Genomic DNA, 25,893 nt, shown 5'->3' with positions numbered 1-25,893 from the left:
CCACCACTACCCAACACCATCAGTCTTTCAATGAACACCCTATAGGGACCTGTTGGGATTTAGGCAGATAAAGTCCAGAAAGCCATGTTGGAAAAGATGCTCAGCTTAGAGTTGCTCAGATGGGCTCCCCGTCTCTGCATCTTACTAGCTGTGTGACGTCAAGCAAGTCGCCCAATCTCTTTGAGTCTACTTCCCTGTCTGTCCAGTGAAGCCTATATTCCTAACTTCTCACGGCTGGTGTGGTAAAAACAGATATAAGTGCGTATCTTAGGGTTTTTATTGCTGTGAAAAGTCACCATGACTAAGGCAGCACTTTTTTAAATTATTTTTATTGTATGTGCTTTGGTGTCTGCCCCTCATATATGTATGAGGATGTCAGATTCCCGTGGAGCTGGCGTTACGAACAGCTTTGAGCTGCCATGTGGGTGCTGGGAATTGAACCTGAATCCTCTGGAAGAGCAGCTAATGCCCTTAACCACTGAGCCATCTCTGTAGCCCCAGGGCAGCTCTTATAAAGGAAAACCATTTCATTGAGGCTGGCTTACAGTTTTAGAGGTTTAGTCCGTTGTCCTCGTGGTGGGAAGTACAGCAGCATCCAGGCGGGCACAGCAGCATCCAGGCAGGCACGGCAGCATCCGGGCAGGCACGGCAGCATCCAGGCAGGCACGGCAGCATCCAGGCAGGCATGGCAGCATCCGGGCGGGCACGGCAGCATCCGGGCGGGCACGGCAGCATCCGGGCGGGCACGGCAGCATCCGGGCGGGCACGGCAGCATCCGGGCAGGCATGGCAGCATCCAGGCAGGCATGGCAGCATCCGGGCGGGCACGGCAGCATCCAGGCAGGCACGGCAGCATCCAGGTAGGCATGGCAGCATCCGGGCGGGCACGGCAGCATCCAGGCGGGCACGGCAGCATCCAGGTGGGCACGGCAGCATCCAGGCGGGCATGGCAGCATCCTGGCGGGCATGGTGCTGGAGGAAGAGGTGAAAAGTTCTCCATCTTAATCTACAGGCAGCAGGAAGAGACTGGATCACACTGGGTACAACTTGAGCATGGGAGACTCAAAGCCCGCCCCCACGGTGACACACTTCCTCTAATAAGGCCTCCTCCAGCAAGGCCACACCTCTAATATTACCCCTCCCTATGGGCCAAGCATCCAAGCACACAAACACTCTGTGGCGGCCATATCTATTCAAACCACCACAGAGAGCCTAGCCTAGCACTAAGCTGAGGTTTCCTGAATGATGGGACAAGATTCTAGGTGTGATGCCAGAGTCTACAGGCAGGTGGAGGCGGGAGGATCTCTGTGACTCTGAGGCTAGCTTTGTCAGCTGAGTCAGTGAGTGTCCGACCAGCCAGGTCTACATAGTGAGATCCTATGGCGATCACAGAAGCCTTGGGAGCGGCCAGGGCAGCTTGCCAACACCTGACAGGGCAGCGTCAGACTTGGGAAGCAGGGCAGGGTGGCAGCCTTCATCCCTCCTGCTGTGTAGCAGGTTCTGGGCCAGCCTGGACTATCCTGCTGTTCAGCTGTACAGCATATGCCACTTACCCAGCATCCCCCAGTGAAGGACGCACAGCCAGTGGGGGTGTGGCTCAACCAGAGAGCACCTGCCCCCGAAGCCCCCCAGGGAGGCACGCAAGAACTCCCTGCCCTTTTGCATGGCTTCTCTGGGTCTTTGAGAAGTTATCTGACAGGCTCTAGGCAAATTAGGAAGCTGGGATGTTGTAGAAATTTTTAATCCTAATCCAAGGTTTCTACCCTGCCTTTGGCCATTTAGTTTCTGGATAAAGGACACACACAACCTTTATATTTACAATAAGCTGTACTCAGCACTAGAGCTGGGCACTTACCTACCCTCTGTGCTATTAGTGCTTTACTGTTCTATTGATAACCCCGAGTTATTACTCAACTGCTGGGCTGCTCTGAACTACAGTTGGCCGGCCCTCAGGGCCATGTCTTCGTGACTCGTCTCACCCACGGTGGCTTCAATCTCTCCCTCTCCCTCCTCTCCTCATGGTTCTCCTCTGACTGTTTCCCCCACCCCAGGCCCAGGAACCATAAAAGAGCCTATGTCTCTTCTGTCCGGCTATTGGCTGTCAGCATCTTTATTCACCAATCAGAAATCCCTTGGGGGAAGGTCTCACAGCACCATTTGGGCCTATGCGGACTCTCATCCGTGGGGCAATCAGGTTGTGAGGAATCAGTGTCAGCATTAGAATACAAGCAGCATCGGACCAGCCCACTCCACCGGAAAGCTAGGGTGGGGTGGGGGTGGGATGGGTGGGGTGGGATGGGTGGGGTGGGGTGGGGTGGCTTCTCCCCCGGACCTTGAAGGTATCTTTTCATCCTGAAGCTAGAGGGTCACACATAGACTTCTGGCTCTGCAGATGTTATCTTTCTTTTCCTTTCCTTGGTTCCCTTCCCACCCCTCTGAGCCCCCTTTATCCCTCTCTCCCACCCCCATTTCTTTCTGCGTATATGCATGCAGGTGTATATGGATACATAAAGGAAAAACGTCAACCCTGGCTCTTATTTTGTCTCCTTAGTTACCCCAGAACTAAGTAAGTTAGGCTTGCCAGCCAGGGACGTGACTCTCGGGGATTTCCTGGGGTGCCAAACATGCGCCCAGCTTTATTTTAAACATAAATTGTGGGAATTGAGTGTAAGGTCCTGATGCTTCCAGAGACCGTGCTGATGGCGCCATCTCCCCGGCTCCTCCCGCTCTTCCTTCCTCCCTTTCTTTCAAAACAGGGTTTCATTCTCTCTCTCTCTCTCTCTCTCTCTCTCTCTCTCTCTAAGATTCATTTATTTATCACATATAAGTACACTGTAGCTGTCCTCAGACACACCAGAAGAGGGCATCAGATCCCATCACAGATGGTTGTGAGCCACCATGTGGTTGCTGGGATTTGAACTCAGGACCTTCCGAAGAGCAGTCAGTGCTCTTAACTCCTGAGCCATCTCTCCAGCCCTAAAACAGGGTTCATATAGCCCAGGTAAGACCTGAGTTCAGTATGTAACCAAGGGTGACTTTGAACTCCTGATCTTTCTCTACCTCCCGAGTGACAGCATACAGTGAGGCCATCACCACCATCACCACCATCACCACCATGCACGGCCTTCTGTGAGCTTAGCTTTTTCTCCTCCTCGTCTTTTGAGACAGGTCTCACTATGTATCCTTAACTGCCCTGAAACTTACTATGTAGACCAGGCTGGCCCCAAACTCACAGAGGTGGGCCTGCCTTTCTTCCCAAGTGCTGGCGTTAAAGGCGTGCACCACAGTGTCAGGCTTTTCTAAGTTCTAAGTTTTTCTTTTGATCCTTAGTTCTTTTTTTTTTTTTTTTTTTTTTTTGATTTTGGTTTTTCGAGACAGGGTTTCTTTGTGTATCCCTGGCTATCCTGGAACTCACTCTGTAGACCGCCTGCCTCTGCCTCCCAGAGTGCTGGGATTAAAGGTGTGCGCCACCACTGCCCTGGGAGGAGCCAAGGTGATCCTTAGTTCTTGGGCGTGTCTGTGCACGTATCGCTTACACGGCTCCATGGATCTGGGGAAAGGGGGAGGCTGGGACTGCTCATCGTTCTTATCTTAGAGCAAAGCCTGGTGTGATGGTCTAGACCCCAGCCTCCTCAGGCTGAAGAAGGGTCTCAAGTTCAAAGCCAGCCTGTGTAACCTACTGAGACTATATCTTAAAATAAAAAGTATAATGTGAGCAAGAAATGTAGCTCACTGGTAGAGGACCAGCCTAGAATCCCCAGGGAGGGTTTAGAGGTGTGGCTTAGCATGATTTAGCAGTATCACATTTGCAAAGCATGCAGGAGGACCCAGGTTCAATATTAAGCACAATAACCAATTAATAATTCAGTCAGTAAATAAATAAATACATTTGGAAAATTGGAAGCTAGAAAGCCAGGTGGCCATGGCTTTCCCCCACTTTGAGTTTCTGGGGCTGGAGAGACACCTCGGTGGCTAAGGACACATGTTGCTTGTGTTGCTTTTGTATAGGACCTGGGTTTGTCCCAGTACCCACACAGTAGCTCTCAACCATCTACCACTCTGTTTTCAAAGGACCCGATGCCCTCTTCTGATGTCCACAGGTACCAGGCACACACACACACACACACACACAAAACACTCAAATAAATACACCTTTAAAATATTCTAAATATTTAAAAAGGTGATTATGGGCCCCAGCAGGGGTGGTGCACACTTTTACTCCCAGCACTCAGGATGCAGAGGTGGGCGGATCTTCAAGTCTGAGGCCTGCCTGGTCTACACAGTGAGTTCCGTGATAGCCAGAGCTACACAGAGAAATCCTGATTGAAAAAACAAAAAACAAAAATAATAATAATAATAATTATGATGGTGTAGGCCTGTAAATAAATAAATACATTTGCAGGTACTGTAATTGTATTTGTAGGTAAATAAATAAATACATATCTGTAGGTACTGTAGAGGCTAAGGGAGTTCAGTGGGGACTACACAGAAAGGCAATATTACATATATATATATGCATATATGTATGTATAGATACACACATACATACACACATACATACATACATAAGATGGCAGGCAAGATGGCTTGGTGGATAAAGATGTCTTCCACTGAGACTGACAACCTGAATTTGGTTCACTGGACTGATATGACGATGGAGGGAGAGAACAAACTCTAGAAAGTTCTTTTCTGAGCTCCATATGTGCACCGCGGCACACATGTGCTCCTCTTCCCTCACACACAGAATAAATAATGGTCATAAAAAATATAACTCATCATAACAATGGTAAGCTGTGGGTGTAGCTCAGTGGTAGCTCTAGGTTCAATGCCTAGTTGGAGAAAGCCTGGCAGAAAGTGTCATCCTCATCTCACCCAGCAGGGGGCGCTACTACCCTGCGGCAGTTCCCTAAGTTCATCCTGGCAAGCCCTGTCCTTCATGTCCGCGCCACTCCTCTCCCACACTCCCGAAGCCTCCTGCTTTCTCCTCAGAGCTGCCAAGGCACTTTGCACCTCTCCCTGGGCAGGAGGGACTTTCCACTTGGCTTTATCTACCCCATGTTTGTTTTCCTTATCTCCCCTACCCCTAGCAGCCCCGATTTATCCCCCAGCCTCTCATCCTGGCATTGGCCCGTGCAACGGTTCGAGGGTTGTGTAGTGAGTGGCGGCCAGTGGAGGAAGATCACCAGCCTGGAATCCCCCCAGGGAGGGCCGTGGCAGAGCAAATGCACAGAGGATATGATCGGTGTTAAATAAAACCTGTCACAGCCGTCTGTGCAGAGCACAGGGTCCCTGAGCGGGGGAGGAGCCAGGCAGGGCTCAGTCGTTCCTGGATACGTTTATCTTTCCTGGTGTTCAAGTCCTCATTTGAGAAGTCAGGAGGGAGATGCTCTGAACCTTCCCTGCTCTAGGACCCTGCTGACCTGCACGCACAAGGGTCCACCCCGTTGTCTTCTCTTCTTCCCCGCCACCTCCCTTTCTTCTTTGTTGGTTCTTATGTAACCCAAACTAACTTAAACTTAGTGTCACATTTTCACCTTCCTGCATCCATTCCCCCCAAGTGCTAAAAGTGTAGGCATGAACCGTCTCGTTGGCATGGAGTTTCTAGTCCTCCCCCTCCCTCTTTCCCTCCCTCCCCCTTCCTCCATCTCTTCTCTTTTCTTCCTCCCTTCTTATCTCTCTTTGTGATTCTGAGGCTGGAACCCAGAGCCTCATATATACACTAGCCATACTCTGTACTGAGCCACGCCCCCAGTCCCTCACTGGGGGATTCTAGGCAGGGGCTCTACCACTGAGCCACGCCCCCAGCCCCTCCCTGGGGGATTCTAGGCAGAGGCTCTACCACTGAGCCACGCCCCCCAGCCCCTCCCTGGGGGATTCTAGGCAGAGGCTCTACCACTGAGCCACGCCCCCAGCCCTTCACTGGGGGATTCTAGGCAGGGGCTCTACCACTGAGCCACGCTCCCAGCCCCTCCCTGGGGGATTCTAGGCAGGGGCTCTACCACTGAGCCACGCCCCCAGCCCCTCCCTGGGGGATTTTAGGCAGGGGCTCTACCACTGAGCCACGCCCCCATCCCCTCCCTGGGGAATTCTAGGCAGGGGCTCCACCACTGAACTACATAGCACTCAGCACTGCCTGTGATGAAGGCCTGTTGAATCAATAAACCCTGAAGAGAAATAACTGACAGTGTGTAGCATGGGGGGAAATCACAGTACGAACTGGAGGAAGGTATTTTCTATACAAGGCGTTGCTGTCTTCTTGAGATGAGTCGAGTGGCACGGCTCATGCGTAGAATAGCATTCAAGAAGCTAAGGCAGGAGGATCATGAGTTCAAACAGATAAGAGAGTGTAGGTAGGCTATGGCTTCAGGGTGAAACCCATGATGGAGACAGGACGCTGGGCAGCCAGATCAGGAGGAATCTGGAAACCCAATGGAGTCTGAGGGGTGTGCTCCCGACCCCGGAGGCTGCAGGGAGCTATGGAGTGTTTTAGAGCGGCGGCAGCAGAAATGATGAACACTGCGTGTGTTCAGACTCGAGTCAGGGAGGTCCAAGCAAGGAATGGCTCAGCTGGGGATGCGAGAGAAAGGATGGGGAGGAGGGGACATGGATGAACTGTCTCGGGCCCTGTTGAATTGACATGGCGGTAGAGGGATGGAGCTGGGCCTTCTGCAGAGATACTGAGTTTCCAGCGCTGAAGATGGGGTGGGAGGGGAGGACACACGGGATTCCTGTAGGGCCTTAGCGTGAGAAGAATAAGCTGTCTGTTTATTTTATGTATATGAGTTCACTGTAGCTGTCTCCAGACACACCAGAAGAGGGCGTCAGATCTCATTACCGATAGCTGTGAGCCATCATGTGGTTGCTGGGATTTGAATTTGAACTCAGGACCTTCGGAAGAGCAGTCATTAATTGCTCTTAACCGCTGAGCCATCTCTCCAGCCCAAGATGTCCGTTTCTTAGAGTAACAAAAGGAAGAGGAGAATGGTGGGGATCAGAAAAAGAGTCCGGAGCTAAAGCAAGGCGGGAGGCTTGGAGTGGTTCAGTGGGTAGTGTTTCTAGCATGCAGGAAGCCCTGGGTTCCTTCACCATCACTGCTTAAAAGGGACATGGCGGTGCTCTTGGGAGCTCGTGGTAGAAAAATCACTGGCTCGAGGTCATCTTTAGCTACCTAATGAGTTTGAGACCAGCAAAGGACGGATGTCTGAACAAAAGCTAACGGTCAGGCAGGCTTAGAAAGTGTGGCACCGACTTCCAGTCGCTGGGTGGCCTCTAACCTGGCCTTCTTCCCTCAGATGTGCAGCGGAGGAAGAGCCCAGTGTGTGGCTTCGTGACCCCTCTGCAGGGGTCTGAGGCAGATGAGCACCGGAAACCTCAGGTACCTGGAGACTGGGCTGCCCATGCCTATGCATCCGCTTATCCACCCAGAGGGCGGTGGTGGCGCAGGCCTGTGTTCCCTCCCTACCGCGGTGGGGATCGGGCGTGAGATGGACTTTGGGGACGTGGACCATCTGGGATGTCACCCTTCGCACTGAGCCCCGGCACCTGCCCTTCCCCAGGCTGTCGTCCTGGAGGGTAATTACTGGAAGCGGCGCATCGAGGTGGTGATGCGCGAATACCACAAGTGGAGAATCTACTACAAGAAGCGGGTCAGTGGGACTGGCACCGGCAGAGTGTCACCTTGGGATCGCAGGACCCCACCCTAACCCATACCCACCACCATTAGTCCGAGCCTAGTAGCTAGCTAGCTCCACAGTGTTTGCCCAACCGTCCCCCCCCCCACCCTGCCCGCCAGTCCCCGCCCCGCCCCTGCTCTCCCCGGGTCGTGGAAAGGGGGCGGGGAGGGGGGGAAATAGAAGAGCCAATGGATGTTGGGGCGAGGGGGGCCGCTGACTCTGGGGACAGAGGATCCAGTGTGTAACTTTGTGTGTCTCCTTAGCTCCGTAAATCCAGCAGGGAAGGGGATTTCCTGGCTCCCAAGCAGGTGAGTGTGTTCAGTAAGTCCGGCAGGAAAGGGCACCTAGGAAGGTGGAAACTGAGGAGTCGGAAAATGTCTGCCTGGCTGACCGAGGCGAGGGCAGGGTCCGGAGGAGGTGACTGCGGTGTGAGAAAAATGGGAGTGGTCTTTAGGTTGGGTGTGGGTGATCCGTGCAACTTTCTCTTTCGGAAAAGATCTAGTTGTGAGGCAGGAGGAGGGCAGTGAGTTCCAGGCCAGCCTGCATTGAATAATGACTCCAACGCCAATGTGGGCTGCAGAGACCTCCTAGTGCTGGGCGGTGGTGGCGCACTCCTGTGATCCCAGCACTCTGGGAGGCAGAGGCAGGTGGATTTCTGAGTTCGAGGCCAGCCTGGTCTACAGAGTGAGTTCCAGGACAGCCAGGGCTACACAGAGAAACCCTGTCTCGAAAAAAACAAAATCCAAAAACCAAAACAAAACAAAAAGAACTAAAACAGCTCCCTTGGCTTGATGGTGCGCATTAGTAGTGCTACCACTAAGGAGGGAGAGGAGAGGTAGTAGGATGCACAGTCCGGGCCAGCCTGGCCAACATGAAACCCTACATCAAAAAATTAAAGCCAGCAAGATGTGATGGTGCTTTTGCTAGCCTCAAACTCAGAGATCTGCCGGTGCTGGGATTAAAGATGTGAATGCACAGACGCCGCTGGCACCGCCGCCGCCCCCACCACCATCATCGCCAGGGCTGGTGCAAGTTTTTAATCCTAAAACTTGGAAGGCGAAGGCAGCTGGGTCTTTGTGAATTGAAGCCAGCCTGGTCTACATAATGAGTTCCTGACCAGCAAAGTCTATATAGTGAAACTCTATCAAAAAAAAAAACAAAAAAAAACAAAAAAAACAAAACAAAAAAAAAAACGAAACAAAACAAAACAAAACAAAACCGACAGCAACAAAAAACAAAAGCAACAAATAAGTAGCGAGAGCATAGCATAGAGAACAGGAGAGGCTATCGGCGTCCTTCGCTGCTTCATACAGAGTCCTTAGAGGCCAGTAGGATGACCTTGGCCTTCAAGACAGAGAACCAGGCTCTCCAGGGAAAGGGGAGGTTGCGGCCTTTAGAGGGGCGCTCTGGCCGGGGTGGGGACCCCTTCGTCCCCAGGCGACCAGGGCAGTGAGCTCTGTGTCCTGCCAGGTGGAAGGTGGGTGGCCGCCGCCAGAGCGATGGTGCGAACAGCTGTTCTCCAGCGTGGTGCCTGTGCTGCTCGGGGGCTCCGAGGACGAGCCTGGGGGCCGGCAGCTTCTCGACCTGGACTGCTTCTTGTCCGACATCTCCGACACGCTCTTCACCATGACACAGCCCAGCCCCTCGTCCCTGCAGCTGCCCCCAGAGGACGGTGAGGACTGACGGGGGGGGGGGGGGAGGTTAGGGAGGCAAGGAGGAGAGCTGAGCCGCCTTCCCAAGCCTGCAGCTTCCAACCTCACCCTTGTCCATCCAGCTTATGTGGGCAATGCTGACATGATCCAGCCGGACCTGACGCCGCTGCAGCCCAGCCTGGATGATTTCATGGAGATATCAGGTGAGACGGGTCCTTCCCCACCAGGCATGGCGGACGGACGGAAAGGGTCAGGTTCAGAAAAAACTCTAGGAGACTTAAGGCTTTGTGCCAGTGGGAAGGTGAATGGTTCTTTAACTTGGGGGGGAGGGGAGAATGTGTTAGTTGGAACTCAAGGCGCTGTGCCTACTGAGCCACGCCCCCAGCCCCTCCCTGGGGGATTTTAGGCAGGGGCTCTACCACTGAGCCACGCCCCAGCCCCTCACTGGGGGATTCTAGGCAGGGGCTCTACCACTGAGCCACGCCCCCAGCCCCTCACTGGGAGATTCTAGGCAGGGGCTCTACCACTGAGCCACGCCCCCAGCCCCTCCCTGGGGGATTCTAGGCAGGGGCTCTACCACTGAGCCACGCCTCCAGCCCCTCACTGGGGGATTTTAGGCAGGGGCTTTACCACTGAGCCACACCCCCGGCTCCTCACTGGAGAATTCTAGGCAGGGGTTCTATTACACATCCTTTATGGCCTAGCATAAGAGAATCCTTGGATTCAATCCTGAGCACTTCATAAGTCACTATAACTGAAAAGAGAAGTTGAGGTGTCAAATCTCTTGTCTGCTTTTGAAACAGGGTCTCACTATGTAGCTCCAGTTGTTCTGGAACTCACTGTGTAGACCAGGCTGGCCTCGAGCTCACAGAGGTTTACCCTCCTTTGTGTCCTGAGGGCTGGGATTAAAGGCATGCGCCTCTGCATTCAGCTTAGAAGCATCAAGGGACTTTTTTTTAAAGCATTTTGCAAAGTGGCAGGTTTTCTCAGACTCTGCTTTCTCAGGCTACTGAGGTTCTGGTATGTCCGGGTGTTCCCAGATACCCTGACCCTGTCAGTATGAGTTCATGAGGACAGTCCTCTCCCCCTCCCTCTTCTGTCTCTCTTTTCTTTTGAGATTGGGTGTTTTTCTTTCTGTTTCTGTGACAAATGCTCTGACCAGAGGAAGGAAAGGGTTTATCTCACCTTATCTTCCCTCCATCACTGAGGGAAGGCAGGGCAGGAACCTTGGAGGAATGAAGAACACTGCATTCTAGCCCCCTCGAGGACTCGTGACTAGAGCCCTGGTCAGGGCTCCTCTCACTATGATGAAACACCATGACAGCAGCAACTTGGGGAGGAAAGGGTTAATTCCGCTTATACTCCCAGATCACAGTCCGTCATTGGAGGAAGTCAGGACAGGAACCTGAGGCAGGAGCTGATGCAGAGGCCGTGGAAGGGCGCTGCTTACTGGCTTGCTTCCCTTGGCTTGCTCAGCCTGCTTTCTAATAGAATGCAGGACCACCAGCCTAGGGATGGCACCACCCACAGTGGGCTGGGCCCTCCCCCCTCCCCCATCAATCACCAACTAATGTTTTACAGGCTTACCTGCAGCCTGATCTTATGGAAGCATCCTCTCAGTAGATTCTGGCTTGTATCGAGTACACATAAAACGAGCCAGCGCGCTTAGCTAACCCCTATGTCAATTTTTTTTTTTGGATTTGTTTTTGTTTTTTTGTTTTTTTTTGGGGGGGGGGGTTCTCGAGACAGGGTTTCTCTATATAGCCCTGGTTGTCCTGGAACTCACTCTGTAGACCAGGCTGGCCTCGAACTCAGAAATCCTCCTGCCTCTGCCTCCTAAGTGCTGGGATTACAGGCGTGTGCCACCACTGCCCGGCCCCTACGTCAATTAACGATCAAGATAATCCCCGACAGACGCGACCACTGACCTGTCTGATCTAAGCAGCCTCTCAGTTCCGTCCTCCCCTCAGGTCACCCTAGGAAATTGTCAAGTTCACAATTAAAGCTAACTAGGTAACAAGGATATGAGCCTTAACCAGGCCAGGCTGGTTTCGAACTTGCTGTGTAGCCAAGCTTCCCAGAACGTGGATCCTCCTGAGTACTGGGACTAGAAGATAGCCGTTTGCGTATCACCATGCCTAAAAGTGCTCTCTCCCTTCTCTTCTCCTCTCCCATTCCCTCCCCTCCATCCAACACACACACCCTTCTTACTTGAGATGGAGTCACTATGTAGCCCAGAATGGCTTTGAACTCAGGACACTTCTGTCTGGATTCCAAGTGTGAGTCATAACACAACTTGCTTCCTGTTTTCCCATAGGGTCTTCCTTCCCCACACTGTTGTCTTGCCTGCATGCATTTTTCTGTCTTTATTTCTTTTTTTCAAATTTTTATAATTTTTTTAGTTTTTAGGGTTTTGTTTGTTTGTTTTTGTTTCTTGAGACAAGGTTTCTCTGTGTAGCCCTGGCTGTCCTGGAACTCACTTCATAGACCAGGCTGGCCTCTGCCTCCCAAGTGCTGGGATTAAAGGCGTGCGCCACCACTGTCAGGCTAGGTTTTTTGTTTGTCTGTTTGTTTTGAGACAGGATTTCTTTGTGTAGCCTCGGCTGTCCTGGAACTCGCAGAGATCCAACGCCTCTCTGCCTCTGCCCAAGTGCGCGTGCACCACTGCCGCCACTCAGTGCTGTGTGTATTTCTTGCTGCTTCTCACAGGGATCCATTTAGGAGCCTGAAAAGCTCCCTAAATGTTGGGGCTCAGAGGGATATCAGGTTATCTCACCCAAAACCTGAAAAGATAAGAGTCTTTAAGGGAGAAGCTTCATTTGAGTGACAGCCCCCCTCCCAGCTTCTTCCCTACAGGGTCCCGGGCCTGTCATTCAAGAGGTGAGGCCTATAGGGCAGGAACTGGGGAATGAGGAACCACCCCCATCCCCACCTCCCCGGCCATAGCCCTGGGAGGGTGGGGTCTGCCAGGGGCAGAAGTGTTGATGGCAGTGCCCTGGAAGCAGACTTGTCCCCCAGGAGAGCAGCTCCCTCTTGGCCCGCAGACCCCTGCCACAGGTAGGAACTCAGCCATGCCCACCCAGGCTCTGGGCAAAAGGGGTTGGAGTTTGCAGTAAGTTGTCAATCAATCGTAGGTGGCAGCTGATTGGGGGCCAGCATGGCTCTCCCAGAACAGGTGGTTACAGTGGCCCTCTCAAGCTGGGCGTGCCCCGGAGAGCCTCGAGCCACCAGGGTGTCCATTCTCTAGTCTTCCTGGATGCCCCGTTGAAGGCACAAAATTCTACAGAGGCAGGAGGTTGGAGGAGGGCAGGTTCAGGGGCAGGGATTGTGGCTAGTTAGTGAGAGGACCAGGTCAGGGAAGGACGGGGCTTGACGGGAGGCTGGGAGGCAGAGGGGATCTCTGCAGGCTGCTGGGAACCGGTGTAGGCTGCTCACAGTGCCCGAGGCTCTGGCACGAAGGGCTGGTTAGGCACAGGCCTACGCTCTAATTCTGGGCTCCGAATGACTTATGACAAGGGCCAAGAGGGATGGAATGCTCGTGACCCCCTTCTGGTCCCTCCCAGATCTCTTGGTAAAAAGAGGGGACACAGGACAGTGTCAAACTACTTCTGATACTGGGAGAGATGTGGGCATGCCAGGTGTGCTCAGTCACATCCGAAGGGACAGACATCCAGAGAGGTAGACAGCTTCTTGGTGTCACTGTATACTGCTAATCAGAACCTGTCTAGTCTTCTGACCAGGAAGAACCACCTAAGACAAACACCACACGAATACACACACACACACACACACATTCATGCATGCCACGCATAGTGCATATATTCATACACATGCACTGCTACACACAAACATTTTATGTCCACACATACACACATGGTCACACACATGCATATACACATGGACACACATGACAACATATATACATATACCCTACATATGCTCACCCACATGTTCAGAGGCCTCCATGTATTGTATACAAACATGTATACATACATGTACATATCATATACACGCATATACATATATACACGCCTTCATATATGTACATGCTTTCACACTGTGTAAAATACAGTATATAACCTGTACATACTCCTGCATATAACATATATACGTAAAGCATACTCCTGTATATAACATAGATATACCTGCTGCACTCCCGTAATATACTTTCAACATACGTATATACATAAACATACACACCACATAGACATACACACACCACATAGGCAAGCAAGCCGGACCCTGTGACCTTCCCTAACTGAGAGGTGGTTTATATCGGAAAGGTCTGACCAGCTCTGCTGGCTGGGGGCTCTGGAGGGGGTGGCTGCAGCCCAGCAAACCGTGTGTGGAGCAGGCTGGCTAGGGTCAGAGAAAGGTGCCCGGAAGGGAGAGGGTAGGCGGGTGTCGCCCCAGCCCGGGATGTGGTTAGGCCCTGGGCAGCTTGCTTCCCAAAACCAGAATAGCCCAGAACTTACACAACTCACACCCCTAAACAATCTGGCTGCCTTGCCTGCCTCTCTATAAACTGTTCAGCGTTCCTGGCTCCCTGTCACTCACACCCCAGCTCTGAGCCCATTCTGTGTCCCTCAAATGTCAGGACAGGACTTTATTCTGTATAGCTTCAATTTCCTGATCTTTCAGCACATCTAACCTCTCCCTGACCCACTGACCTCATGAACCTGCTCACCCTTGATTCATCCCTGACGCACTAGGGCAACTCCCCTGTACCCCACCTCTTTCCTTCCCAGGACCTCCCTATGACCCCTTCTTTCTAGAATGCCAACAGTGCTAGGAAGGGGAGCAGACCCAGGGAGGGGAAGTGAGCGAGGATGGGGCTCTGTGGCTCCGCAGCTTCCTGGATCCCCTCTCCCTCCCCCCTCCCTCCCTCCTAGACCCCACCATTTCCCCAGGTCCATCCCACCTCTCTCTACCTCAGTTTCCCCTGAGTGTGACAGGAACTGTTTCACACAGTCTCTTGTAGAAGCCTTCTACCTCTCCTGGTCCTTATCTGACCTCTCCCATGTGGGGACTGTGTCTGGAAAAGATTTATTTATTACTATATCTAAGTACACTGTAGCTGTCTTCAGACGCTCCGGAAGAGGGCGTCAAATCTCATTAAGGATGGTTGTGAGCCAACCGTGTGGTTGCTGGGATTTGAACTCAGGACCTTCAGGAGAGCAGTCAGTGTTCTGAACCGCTGAGCCATCTCTCCAGAGCCCCCTCCATTCTGAGTTCTTAATGTCGTTTGCTACCCTCTGTGTCCCAATTACAGATTTCTTCACTAATTACCGCCCCCCTCAGACGCCCACATCTTCAAACTTCTTGGAGCCCCCCAGCTTTGGCCCCATGGCTGACTCGCTCTTCAGCGGTGGGATCCTGGCGCCAGAGATGCCGCCTCCAGCCTCCTCTTCCTCCTCGTCAGGGATGACCCCTCTCTCGGGGAATACACGCCTACAGGTGAGGTTATCCTGCTCTGCCCAGCCTGCCCAGAGCATGTGAGAGCCGGCTCTGCCTCTGCCTGGGGTCAGGAGGTAGAAAGACGTTTACTGGGCAAACCCAGGAGATTTGAGGTAGCAGAGAAAGAAAACCCTACAAAGCAAAATTACATGAACCGAATGAGAGAGGAGGTTAGGGGGTGGCAGATGGCAGAAGACTCACAGAATAGGGCACAATCCAGAGGAACGTTTTTTAGTTCTGTTTTGTTTCTGAGACAGGATCTCAGGGCCCTGGATGGCCTTGGATTCACAGAGATCAGCCTGCCTCTGCCTCCTGAGTGCAGCCATGAAAGGTGTACACCACCCGTACCTGCCTAGTGTTCTGAGTCTTAGTGAATGGCAAGCTAGGGAAAGGGTAAGGCAGATGGGAAGGGACAGGAGTGTGTGCATGCAGACAGGATGGGTGTGTGTTTAGACAACTGTGAGTTGGCATCTTGTTTCACTAACTCCTGGGCCTGATTCAGAAGTCATTTCCCTGCCCCTGTTAAGTGTCTGTTCTAGTTTCATTTCTGTCGTTGTACTAAAATACCGCGAGGAAAAGGCAACTTAGGGGGAGAAAGGAAGGGGTTTATGTTGGCTTGCCACCCCAGGTTACAGCCTGTCTTTGTGGGGAAGTCAAGGCGGGAGCCTCAGCGGTCACCACACCACATCGACAGTCAGGAGCAGAGAGAGAGGACTACTCATCCACTCGCTCCCTTACCTTCAGCTCCCGTCCCGACTCTTAAGCCATCCTCTACCGAGGGAATGGGGCCACCCACAGTGGGCTGTGTCTTTCCATATCACCTGACTTCTGACAATTAAGACAATCCCCAATAGGCACGCCTATTTGCCAACCCAGTGTTAGTACTTCCTCACTGAGACCTATGAGAACTCTGTTCTAGGTTGTCATGGTGACAGGTAAACCTCACCACCACAGTGCCTTTCCCTCCTGCTATGCTTTTGTTGTTGATCTTGAGACGTCTCTCTCCACCACTGGACAGCTTCTAAGACTGGTTGTCTTAGTCACCGTTATGGACTCTATTCCTAGTTGTTTCCGCACACAGTGTCGTTCAATAATGGTTGCCCAGTGCGTGAGTGACTGGGAATACAGAGAGACTTGTGCAGCAGTAAATGGAAGGATCACTGTAGTTTGCGTCTGTGGGTAACTGTTAAGTAGCGTGGGCTGGTTTAGAACTGATGAACTAGCGGGTGGATGGCCTGGCGAGCGTGGCTTTGTGAATGGCTGTTTAGAACTGATGCATGAACTCGTGGGCGGATGGCCCAGTGATGCGTGGTTTTGTGGGTGGATGAGCAACTTGTCACATTCGTGGTTGGTTGAATGTTGGTAGACAGATAGACGGATGGAGCGTGGATGGGTGGATGAGAGAATGGAGAGCTCAGATGGTGGGATTGCTTGATAAATGGCCTGTCAGCTGGAGCAGTAGCCAGTCTCTCATCACTGGGCTACACCCAGAATAAAACAACCCCAGGGAAGGAGTTACTCTGCTCATGGCTTCAGAGGTTCTAGTCTGTCCTGGGGGAGGAGTTGTAACAGAGCTAGGAAGGAAAGATGGAGAGGGTGGGGGTCGGGGAGTGCCTTTACTAGATGGCTTCCACCCTCCCCCCTTGATTATTCCATTTGGACCCCCAGACTATGAGCTGACCATCATGGCGTGCCCCCCCCCATATTAGTTACTTCTCCCCTTGCTATGACAAGATGCTTGGCTTAAGCAACTTATGGAGAGGTTTCTTTTGGATGATGCTCTGAGGGATACAGTGGAGAAGGAACGAGAGCAGTACCACGAGGCAGGGAGCAGAGGGGAGATTGCTGGCACCTGGCTTGCTTGCTTATTTTCACTTGCTTGCTTATTTTCATTTGATTTTTGTTTTTGTTTTTGGTTTTGGTTTTGGTTTTTTTATTTGGATTTTGGTTCTTTTGAGACAGGGTTTCTCTGTGTAGCCCTGGCTGTCCTGGAACTCACTCTGTAGACCAGGCTGGCCTCGAATTCAGAAATTTGCCTGCCTCTGCCTCCCAGAGTGCTGGGATTACAGCTGTGTGCCACCACTGCCCCGGCTTACTTATTTTCATTTGATAATGATGATGATGACTATGACCAATAAGTGTGTGTGTGTGTGTGTGTGTGTGTGTGTGTGTGCGCGCGCGCGCGTGCATGTACAAGAATGATGTAGAGGCGCATACATGGCATGGCATGTGTGTGGAGGTCCTTGCACCATTACACCATGTGGGCCCCAGACACTGAACTCAAGTCAAGGCTTGGTGTAAGTGTTCCACCCACTGAGACACCTTACCAGCCCCCATACTTAACATTTTTAAAAAAATTATTTTGTGTGTATTCACGTGGGGGGCACACCCATGTGGAGGTTGGAGAATAACCTTTAGGACGTGCTTCTCTCCTTCCCCCCATGTGAGTTCCTGTGATCAAACTTAATCCATCAAGCTTGGCGTCAAGAGCTTTAAGTTTCTGAGCCATCATGGTGGCCCACTTTTTATTCAGTGTGGGGTCCCACCCCCATGGAATAGTTCTGCCCACACCCAGGGTGAGTCTTCCCAATTAACCCTCTCTGGAAACATCACCAGGGACACACCCAAGAGGTGTGTCTCACTAATGCCCTTCCCATTTCTTTTTTTGTTTTGTTTTGTTTTTTGTTTTTTGGGTTTTTTTTTTTTTTTTCCTGAGACAGGGTTTCTCTGTATAGCCCTGGCTGTCCTGGAACTCACTCTGTAGACCAGGCTGGCCTTGAACTCGGAAATCTGCCTGCCTCTGCCTCCCAGAGTGCTGGGATTACAGGCGTGCGCCACCATCGCCCGGCTGCCCTTCCCATTTCTTAACTGAATCACTTGGACAGTGGAATTTAACCAGCATGCTCCACCCTCTTAGTCTATCCCCTCTGGAAATGCCCTCAAAGAAACACCAGTGTATTTCACCCAGCTCCTAGACAGGTCTTATCAAGTTGACAGTCCTGATTACCCATCCCAGCTGGAGTTGGAGTAGAGAGTTGGGTGAGTTCATAGATGAGAGAATAAGTTGGTAAATGGATGCAAAAGATGGATGGACAGGTGTGGATGGACGGATGGCTGGATGGACAGGTGTGGATGGACGGATGGCTGGATGGACAGGTGTGGATGGACGGATGAATGGATGGATGGGTGGCTGGCTGGGTGGGTGGCTGGCTGGCTGGCTGGGTGGGTGGGTGGGTGGCTGGGTGGGTGGGTGGGTGGGTGGATGGGTGGGTGGGTGGCTGGGTGGGTGGATGGGTGGGTGGATGGATGGATGGATGGGTGGCTGGGTGGGTGGGTAGATGGATGGATGGATGGATGGATGGATAGATAATACATAGGTTAATGGGTAAGGTGGGTGGGTGAGTGGATGGATGGGTAGATGAATGGATGGACAGGTGGATGGATGGGTGGATAGATGGATGGGTGGGTGGGTAGATGGCTGGATGGCTGGATGGACAGAATGATGGACAGACGGACAGATGGATGGATAGATGAATGGATGGATGGATAACATAGGTTAATGGGTAAGGTGGGTGGGTGAGTGGATGGATGGATGGATGGATGGATGGAGAGACAGATGAATTGATGGATGGACAGATGGATGGACAGTTGGATGGGTGGATGGATAAAGAATGAATGAATGGTAGGATTGGTGAATGAGTTAGTATTTTGATGGATGAAGAATACATAAGTGGAAGGATAGATGGTGGATAATTAGTGGATAGATTGATGGATGGATAGATGGATAGATAAATGAAGACTATATTAGTAGCTGTATTGGACAGATTATTTGGTGTGTGGGTGGATCCCTGACCATCTGTAAATCTGCTGCTTTGTGCTGTGCCTAACTTGTGCATAAGGATTATGTTGGCTATAGCTGTACATCGAGGTTGTAACTTTTAATGTGTGCATGTATGCATATGTGTATGCATGTATGTGCGTGTATGCATATGTGTATGCATGTGTGTGCGTGTGTGTGCGTGTATATGGATCAGTTCTCCTCCATACCAAGCCCCATACATAGCCAGGATAGAGGCTTCCTGGTGGTTGCAAGGAGGTGCGCGCACGCGCACACACACACACACACACACACACACACACACACACTCTCACACACCGCTTCCTGAGTATCATCCTATATCCCCTGTCCCTCCCCTAGGCTCGGAACAGCTGCTCTGGACCCTTGGATCCCAGTACCTTTCTGAGCTCTGAGTTCCTTCTTCCCGAAGACCCTAAGACCAAGATCCCACCTGCCCCGGTGCCGACGCCCCTCCTTCCCTACCCCACCCCTGTCAAGGTGCATGGCTTAGAGCCCTGCACCCCCTCCCCCTTCCCCACAATGGCTCCACCTCCCCCTTTGTTGCCAGAAGAGCCTCTCTTCTCTGCCAGATTCCCCTTCACCTCAGTCCCTCCTGCTCCAGGAGTGTCTACACTTCCTGCACCCACAACCTTTGACCCCACCCCACATCCTGGCCCTGGCCCTGGCCCTTTCCCCGTAGACCATCTGCCCCATGGGTACCTGGAACCCGCCTTTGGGCCTCACTTCACCGCGCCTCAGGGTATGCAGCGCAGAGGCAAGCCCTCGTCCCCATCCCTTGGGGGACGAAAAGCCAGCCCACCCACCTTGGCCTCTGCCACCACCAGCCCCTCTGCCACTGCCACTGCCAGAGACAACAACCCATGCCTTACACAGCTGCTCAGGGCAGGTGAGATGGGAGGGGGCGACTCTGGAAAGAGGGGGGAGGCCTGAGGGGCGGAGGGCTGGGTCTTCAGGGGCGGGGCGTCTTGGGGGACAGAGAAGGTGGAGTGATATTAGGGATGTGAGCTATGTCTGATAGAGGCGTGTGGGCTGCTGGGAACAAGATGGGGTTTTAGTTGGTGATGGACTTGACTGGGCCAGTCTAGTGGCCCTTACAGTCCTGCCTGTACCCAGCCAAGCCTGAGCAAGCACTGGAGCCTCCTGCCGTGGCCAGCACCCTCCTCCGGCCTCCGGAGTCCCCGGTAAGATGATGGGCACTGGGAGGTAGGGGTCAGTCTAGTGTCTTTACTCCAGCTCTCTGCCTGTCTCCATTCCAGCAGGACACAGTCTCTGAACTGCCCCGTGCCCGTGCCTTTTTCCCCCCAATCCCGGTCCCTACACCACCCCGGCCACCTCCAGGTCCAGCTACCTTGGCTCCTCCCAGGTCCCTGGTTGTCCCCAAAGCAGAGCGACTCTCACCTCCAGCATCCAGCGGTAAATAGGGGCTAGAGGGATTGTGGGCTTAGGGATGGAGTGGGGGGAAGGATGAAGGGGGCTGTGAGTGGGGTCAAGGCAAGGGGACTTTCTCCCTTGTGTGTCCGTCTGTCTGTGGGTCTGTCCCTGCCACAGGCAGTGAGCGGCGACTATCAGGGGATCTCAACTCCATACAACCCCCGGGGCCACTGAGTGTCCACCTGTCTCCCCCTCAAACTATCCTAAGCCGGGGTCGTGTAGACAACAACAAGGTACGTGTAGTCCCCTGACCCCCAAGATGCAACTGGCTCCCAGTCCTCCCCCCCCCGCCCCCGCCCTCCTACTTAGACTCACCCCACTTTCTGCTTTCTAAGATGGAGAACCGACGCATCACACACATCTCCGCGGAGCAGAAGAGGCGTTTCAATATTAAGCTAGGATTCGACACCCTGCACGGACTCGTCAGCACGCTCAGTGCCCAGCCCAGCCTCAAGGTGAGCCCCCGGCCAGAAATGCACACTCCCTTAGAGTCGTGGAGCCCCTCCTTGGACCAACACCCAACACCAGATCCCAGGGCCTGCCAGCACAGAGGCCCACATTGGTGGCGCTCGCAGGTGAGCAAAGCGACCACGCTTCAGAAGACGGCGGAGTACATCCTGATGCTGCAGCAGGAGCGCGCGGCCATGCAAGAGGAGGCGCAGCAGCTGCGGGATGAAATAGAGGAGCTCAATGCTGCTATCAAGTAAGCTGGGGTGAAGCCCAGCCTAGAAAACCAGTAGCGAGCGAGGGCTTAGAGGTGTGGCTCCGAGGGCCCACACCTGCCTGTCGGTGCCGGCCTGGGGGCGTGGCTCAGCCAGGGAGTGCTTTCCTAAATAGGCTGGTAAGGGCTTGGGGGCGTGGCTCAGAGAGGGAGACTGCCCCAGATCCTCCACTGAGGAGCTCCAGATGTGATCTGTCCCAGGGTGCTTACATAGCATATGCAAGAACTGGATTTCATCCCCAGTACCTTAAAAGAAAGCCAAACAACAGCAAAAGCACTCAGGGGCTGGGATAAAGGAGATGTGTCTGCGTTCCCTAAACGGCGACTCTTCGCGTTTCTAGCTTGTGCCAGCAGCAGCTACCGGCCACCGGGGTGCCCATCACACACCAGCGCTTTGACCAGATGCGGGACATGTTTGATGACTATGTCCGGACCCGCACGCTGCACAACTGGAAGTTCTGGGTAGTATCCTTCTTTGGACCGATGGCCTGAGGACAGTCGGGCTGGGTCTCAGACCCCATGCTGAGCTGTAGAGCCCCAGGGAATGGGTTTTGGTTCTGCCCTCTACTGCCAGGCCCCGGGATTGCAACTGGGACTAGGAGCTGAGCAGGAGCAAGAGTAGGGGGAGGAGGTTGGGGATGACCCTGAAGGCAGTCTGGAAGGATCTAATGGCTAAGTCCTTTGAGGCCTAGAGAAGGCAGGGCATCTTCTCTTCCCTCGATTCAGGGTCAAGTTGTATTTGTTTTCCCATACTAGAGATGGAACGTAACCTCTGTCCCAGTCCAATTTTAACTTTTTATTTTGAGACAAATTCTCACTAAGTTGTCCTGGCTAGCCTTGAACTCATGATCCTTCTGCCTCGGCCTCTTGATGGCTGGGATTACAGGCCTGTGCCATCTGACCAGTATTCAAGTCCTTGATTGAGCCTAGAGATTCGGGACCCACTAATACAGAATGAGGGCCCTGGAGAGACTCGAGGAGGGGCTGAGAGACCGATGAGTGAATGCCCTTGGTGGGACCGAGAGGTGGAGCGGCTCCCCGCAGGGCGGATGGTTCGACAGCCACAGGCATTTCTTGGCCCTGGCTTGGGTCAGGTGTTGTAGTTCTGTGTGAAGTGGTGGGATGCTGTCTGGACCACTGCTGTGCTCCTTGACAACAAATCCAGTTCAGCATCCTCATCCGACCTTTATTTGAGTCCTTCAATGGGATGGTGTCTACCGCAAGCTTGCACAGCCTCCGCCAGACCTCACTGGCCTGGCTGGAACAGTACTGTTCCCTGCCTGCTCTCCGGCCAAGTATGTGAGACGCCTTCCTACCGCTAAATTGTGAGGCTTTGTAGAGCCCCTGCCCAGAATCCCTCAGTGAGGAGCTGGGGGTGTAACTCAGTGGTAGAGCCCCTGCCTAGAATCCCCCAGAGAGGGGCTGGGGGCGTGGCTCAGTGGTAGAGCCCCTGCCTAGAATCCCTCAGTGAGGAGCTGGGGGTGTAGCTCAGTGGTAGATCCCCTGCCTAGAATCCCCCAGGGAGGGGCTGGGGGCTTGGCTCAGTGGCAGAGCTCCTGCCTAGAATCCCTCAGGGAGGGGCTGGGGGCGTGGCTTATCAGAAGAGTATTTACATCATATATAAGACCCTGAGTTCAATCTCTGGTGATACACATGTACACATGTGCATGCACACATACTTGTGGGTTTCCTGAACAGAGAGTTCAAACCCAGCGTGTTTGGTCTCCAAGTTTAGTCTGTCTTGAATACAGCTTAGGATTTGAGGTTATTCTACCACGTTCCATCCAGTCTTTTAGACTCTAAATCACCTAAAGGAAAGGGTCCCAGGGAAGGGCCACCCATTTAGCTACCTAGTATTTACTCTGTGTTCTTGACTTCCTCCCTCACCATAAACATCTTTAGTTAGGATTCCGACTGCTGTGAGCAGGCACCGCGACCAAGTTAAGTCTTACAAGGACATTTAACTGGGGCTAGCTTACAGGCTCAGAGTTCAGTCCTTTATCGAGGCAGGAAGCATGGCAGCGTCCAGCGCCACTCCCTGGGCCAAGCGTATTCAAACCACCACAGTGTCTTGCTCTCTTCCCAGCTGTCCTGAATTCCCTTCGCCAGCTCAGCACTTCCACCAGCATCCTGACCGACCCGAGCCTCGTGCCTGAGCAAGCCACACGGGCAGTCACAGAGGGTACCCTGGGCAGACCTTTGTAGCCCTGGTGAAGGTTTCCAAGCTCCAGGAACAACTTGTGGCCACGCCTCTCTGGATCCTGGCCGCCGGCTCCCTGCAGATCTGGCAGGTTCCCAGTGTTCCGCTCCACCTCCTTGGGGGTGGAGACGAACCTGGCTCCATCCTTCACTTTGCTAATACTGTGATCCCTGGTGACTCACACCCCGTCTTTGGATCTCCCTTTAATTACAGAGGACCCCAAATGCATTAGCAGCGGCAGCACTGGGGACCTAAGCAGGAGCTATGATGAGAGATGTCAGTCTGTTTCCTCAAGACTTCCTGCTTTGGATAAAGGGTGCCACCCTTAGTTCCTGAGCAGGGAGACAGAGCAGGAGATCTCCTCTCTTTGCCCCTGCACTAGTGACATGGGGTGGCTTCCTGGGTAATGCCACTGAGGTCTGCTGCCAGGAGAGGTCAGGGCAAGGCATAGCCAGAGCACGGCAGGCATCTTGCATGAATGTAGATGTGTGTGTGCGCGAGCGCGCGTATGTGGATTTTATAAAAAAAAAAAAAAAAAAAAGTTCTTGATCAATAAAAGCAAATCTGTCTGCAAGGGTTGGGGTTGGTGTGACTGGCAGTGTGTTTCACTGTGGGACTCAGAGCTGGCAGCAGTGAAAGGTGACGTGATAGAGGACCCTGTGGGTCACAAATTACCTTTTCAATTTGCTTGTGTGCAGTTAAGCTCGCCCGTGATTATGTGGAGGTTGGTGACTGACAGGGTACCTCCTCGCTGCTCCCTGCCTTAATTTTTTTTTTCGAGACAGGGTTTCTCTGTATAGCCCTGGCTGTCCTGGAACTCACTCTGTAGACCAGGCTGACCTCGAACTCAGAAATCTGTCTGATTCTGCCTCCCAAGTGCTGGGATTACAGGTGTGCGCCACCACTGCCCAGCCCCTGCCTTAATTTTAAAATGCTTCAGAATATATTTCAGAATATAGGACTGGGCATGGTGATGCGCACCTTTAATCCCAGTACTTGGGAGGCAGAGGCAGGTCTTTATGAGTGAGACCAGCCTGTTCTGCAAATAGAGTTCTGCATATAGAGTTCTGCATATAGTAATACCCAGTCTACACACACACACACACACACACTTATATATATTATAGTTGGGGGCAGAGTCTCTGTAGTCTTGGCTGTCCTAGAACTTGCTATGTAGACCAGGTTTGTTTTAAACAACCAGATCCTCCTGCCTCTGTTAAAAATATTTAAAATTGCACTTATTTATATGTGTATGCACAGATGCAAATGTCATACATGTGGCGGTCAGAGGATGACTTTTTAGGAAACCGTTCTCTCCTTCTGCCGTGTAAGTGATGGTTATCAATTCACTCAGATTGTCACCTTTGGCAGCAAGTGCCCTTACTGGCTGAGCCTCTGCCTTATTCCTTCAGACAGGCTCCGCTATTGAACCTAGAACTCAGCAGTTTGGCTGGGCTGGCCGGCCAATAAGCCCTTGCGCTCTTCTTGTCTTCACCACCCCAACCATGGGGTTACCACTCCTGGCTTTTAGAGTTTGGATGTAAGTCAGCTCTTTAATGACTGGACCATCTCCCAACCCCATGCTTGTAGATATGTATGTATGTATGTATGTATGTATGTATGATGTATGTATGTATGTATGTATGATGTATGTATTATATATGTATTTTTCCCTCCTCAAGACAGGGTTTCACCGTGTAGCCCTAGATGTCCCGGAACTCGCTCTGTAGAAAAGACTGGCTTCAAACTCACAGCGATCCATCTGCCTCTGCCTCCTTAGAGCTGGGATTAAAGGCACTGAGGCCCCAGGTTCAGCACACAGCTGCTAATAAGTCAATGAGCACATTTTTTAAAATGGTGTTTCAAGAATTTTTACCCTGGAGTGGGGGTCAGGGTGGAAACTAGAAAACACACTCCCTGCCAGAAGGTTCCAATGCAAAACTAAAGCTCAGTGCCACCAATGTTCGCCTCGGGCACCACTGAGTGAGTTTGGGTGGCATTAAAGCAGACACACTGGAAGGTCTGGATCCACCAGGAATGACAGGCTTCCCCATAAGCTCCTCCTCCTTTCTTCCTCCCCTTTCGACCGTGTCTAGAGTGAGGTGCAGAGTAGGTATATGTGGTTGACATGGCCAGAGACATTTTTCAGAACCCCAGTGCCATGTCCTCATGGGAATCGCAAAGCCATTCCCTCGTGAGGCTCAGAAGGATGTCACGGCCTGACTCAGTGGTCCAAGAAGGGTGAATGCTGACGAGTGTGTGCAGGAAATATCAAACACCGTTTTCTCCCGCCCCCTCTCTCTGCTTCCTGCTTGTGTTTGAGGATGTGATTCTCACCTTCCTGTTGTTACCCCTGCAATCATGCCTTCCTGCCTCGATGGACTCGTCTCTCTGGAAATGTAAACCAAAATAAACTTTTTTTTAAAATAAGTTGCTTTGATTGTGGCATTTTATCACAGAAGTAAAAAATTAATACATCTCTTTTCTGCTGAGCATTAAATAGTAATGCCTGGGTCTGCATGTTGTCCACCACCAAGGATCTCCCTATGTATGTATAGCATTGACTGCCTTGGAGCTTTCTCTGTAGACCAGGCTGGCCTCGAACTCACAGAGATCCACTTACCTCTGCCTCCTGAGTGCTGAGAGGAAAGGCATAGACCGCCATGCTGGTTTACACCCTGATTTCCCCTACCCATCTCCTTCCAGAGGCTCCTTCATAAAATAACCCCTTGCTGGCCTTGATGGAAACACAGGTGTAATCTAGCAGGAGGCTGAAGCAGGAGGACATGAGTTGGAGGCAGCTTGGGATACATAGTGAGTTCAAGGCTACCCTGGGATATCCTGAGGGAAAAGGCAGGAAGGTTCTGGAGAGATGGCTTAAGTGTGTTTCCTGCTCTTCCA

The 25,893-nt window shown here is 52.4% G+C and overlaps 1 protein-coding gene across 9 annotated transcripts in view; it reads left to right on the top strand.

Moving 5' to 3' along the window:
• Mlxipl (MLX interacting protein like) overlaps window positions 1-25,422 on the top strand; it is a 50,061-nt gene extending 24,639 nt beyond the window's left edge. For 4 of the 9 annotated variants that reach the window (XM_052168442.1, XM_052168441.1, XM_052168443.1 and 1 more), the window contains 14 exons: window positions 7,292-7,374; window positions 7,556-7,645; window positions 7,936-7,980; window positions 9,143-9,344; window positions 9,447-9,527; window positions 14,597-14,781; window positions 18,980-19,526; window positions 19,754-19,821; window positions 19,897-20,053; window positions 20,189-20,304; window positions 20,407-20,774; window positions 21,134-21,257; window positions 21,958-22,087; window positions 22,879-25,422. In XM_052168442.1, coding sequence (XP_052024402.1) covers window positions 7,604-7,645; window positions 7,936-7,980; window positions 9,143-9,344; window positions 9,447-9,527; window positions 14,597-14,781; window positions 18,980-19,526; window positions 19,754-19,821; window positions 19,897-20,053; window positions 20,189-20,304; window positions 20,407-20,774; window positions 21,134-21,257; window positions 21,958-22,087; window positions 22,879-22,997 — 2,184 coding nt within the window. In that variant the 5' untranslated portion in view covers window positions 7,292-7,374; window positions 7,556-7,603 and the 3' untranslated portion in view covers window positions 22,998-25,422. Of the gene's footprint in view, window positions 1-7,291; window positions 7,375-7,555; window positions 7,646-7,935; window positions 7,981-9,142; window positions 9,345-9,446; window positions 9,528-14,596; window positions 14,782-18,979; window positions 19,527-19,753; window positions 19,822-19,896; window positions 20,054-20,188; window positions 20,305-20,406; window positions 20,775-21,133; window positions 21,258-21,957; window positions 22,088-22,859 lie in introns of those variants that run through there. The other 5 variants (XM_052168440.1, XM_052168439.1, XM_052168438.1 and 2 more) reach the window with 5 other exon arrangements.
• The last annotated feature ends 471 nt before the right edge of the window (window positions 25,423-25,893 follow it).

The sequence above is a fragment of the Apodemus sylvaticus genome, chromosome 22 (assembly GCF_947179515.1).
Source record: "Apodemus sylvaticus chromosome 22, mApoSyl1.1, whole genome shotgun sequence".
Lineage (NCBI taxonomy): Eukaryota > Metazoa > Chordata > Mammalia > Rodentia > Muridae > Apodemus > Apodemus sylvaticus.
Note: the sequence above shows the minus strand (reverse complement) of the source record. Positions and strands in the feature narration are given on the sequence as shown.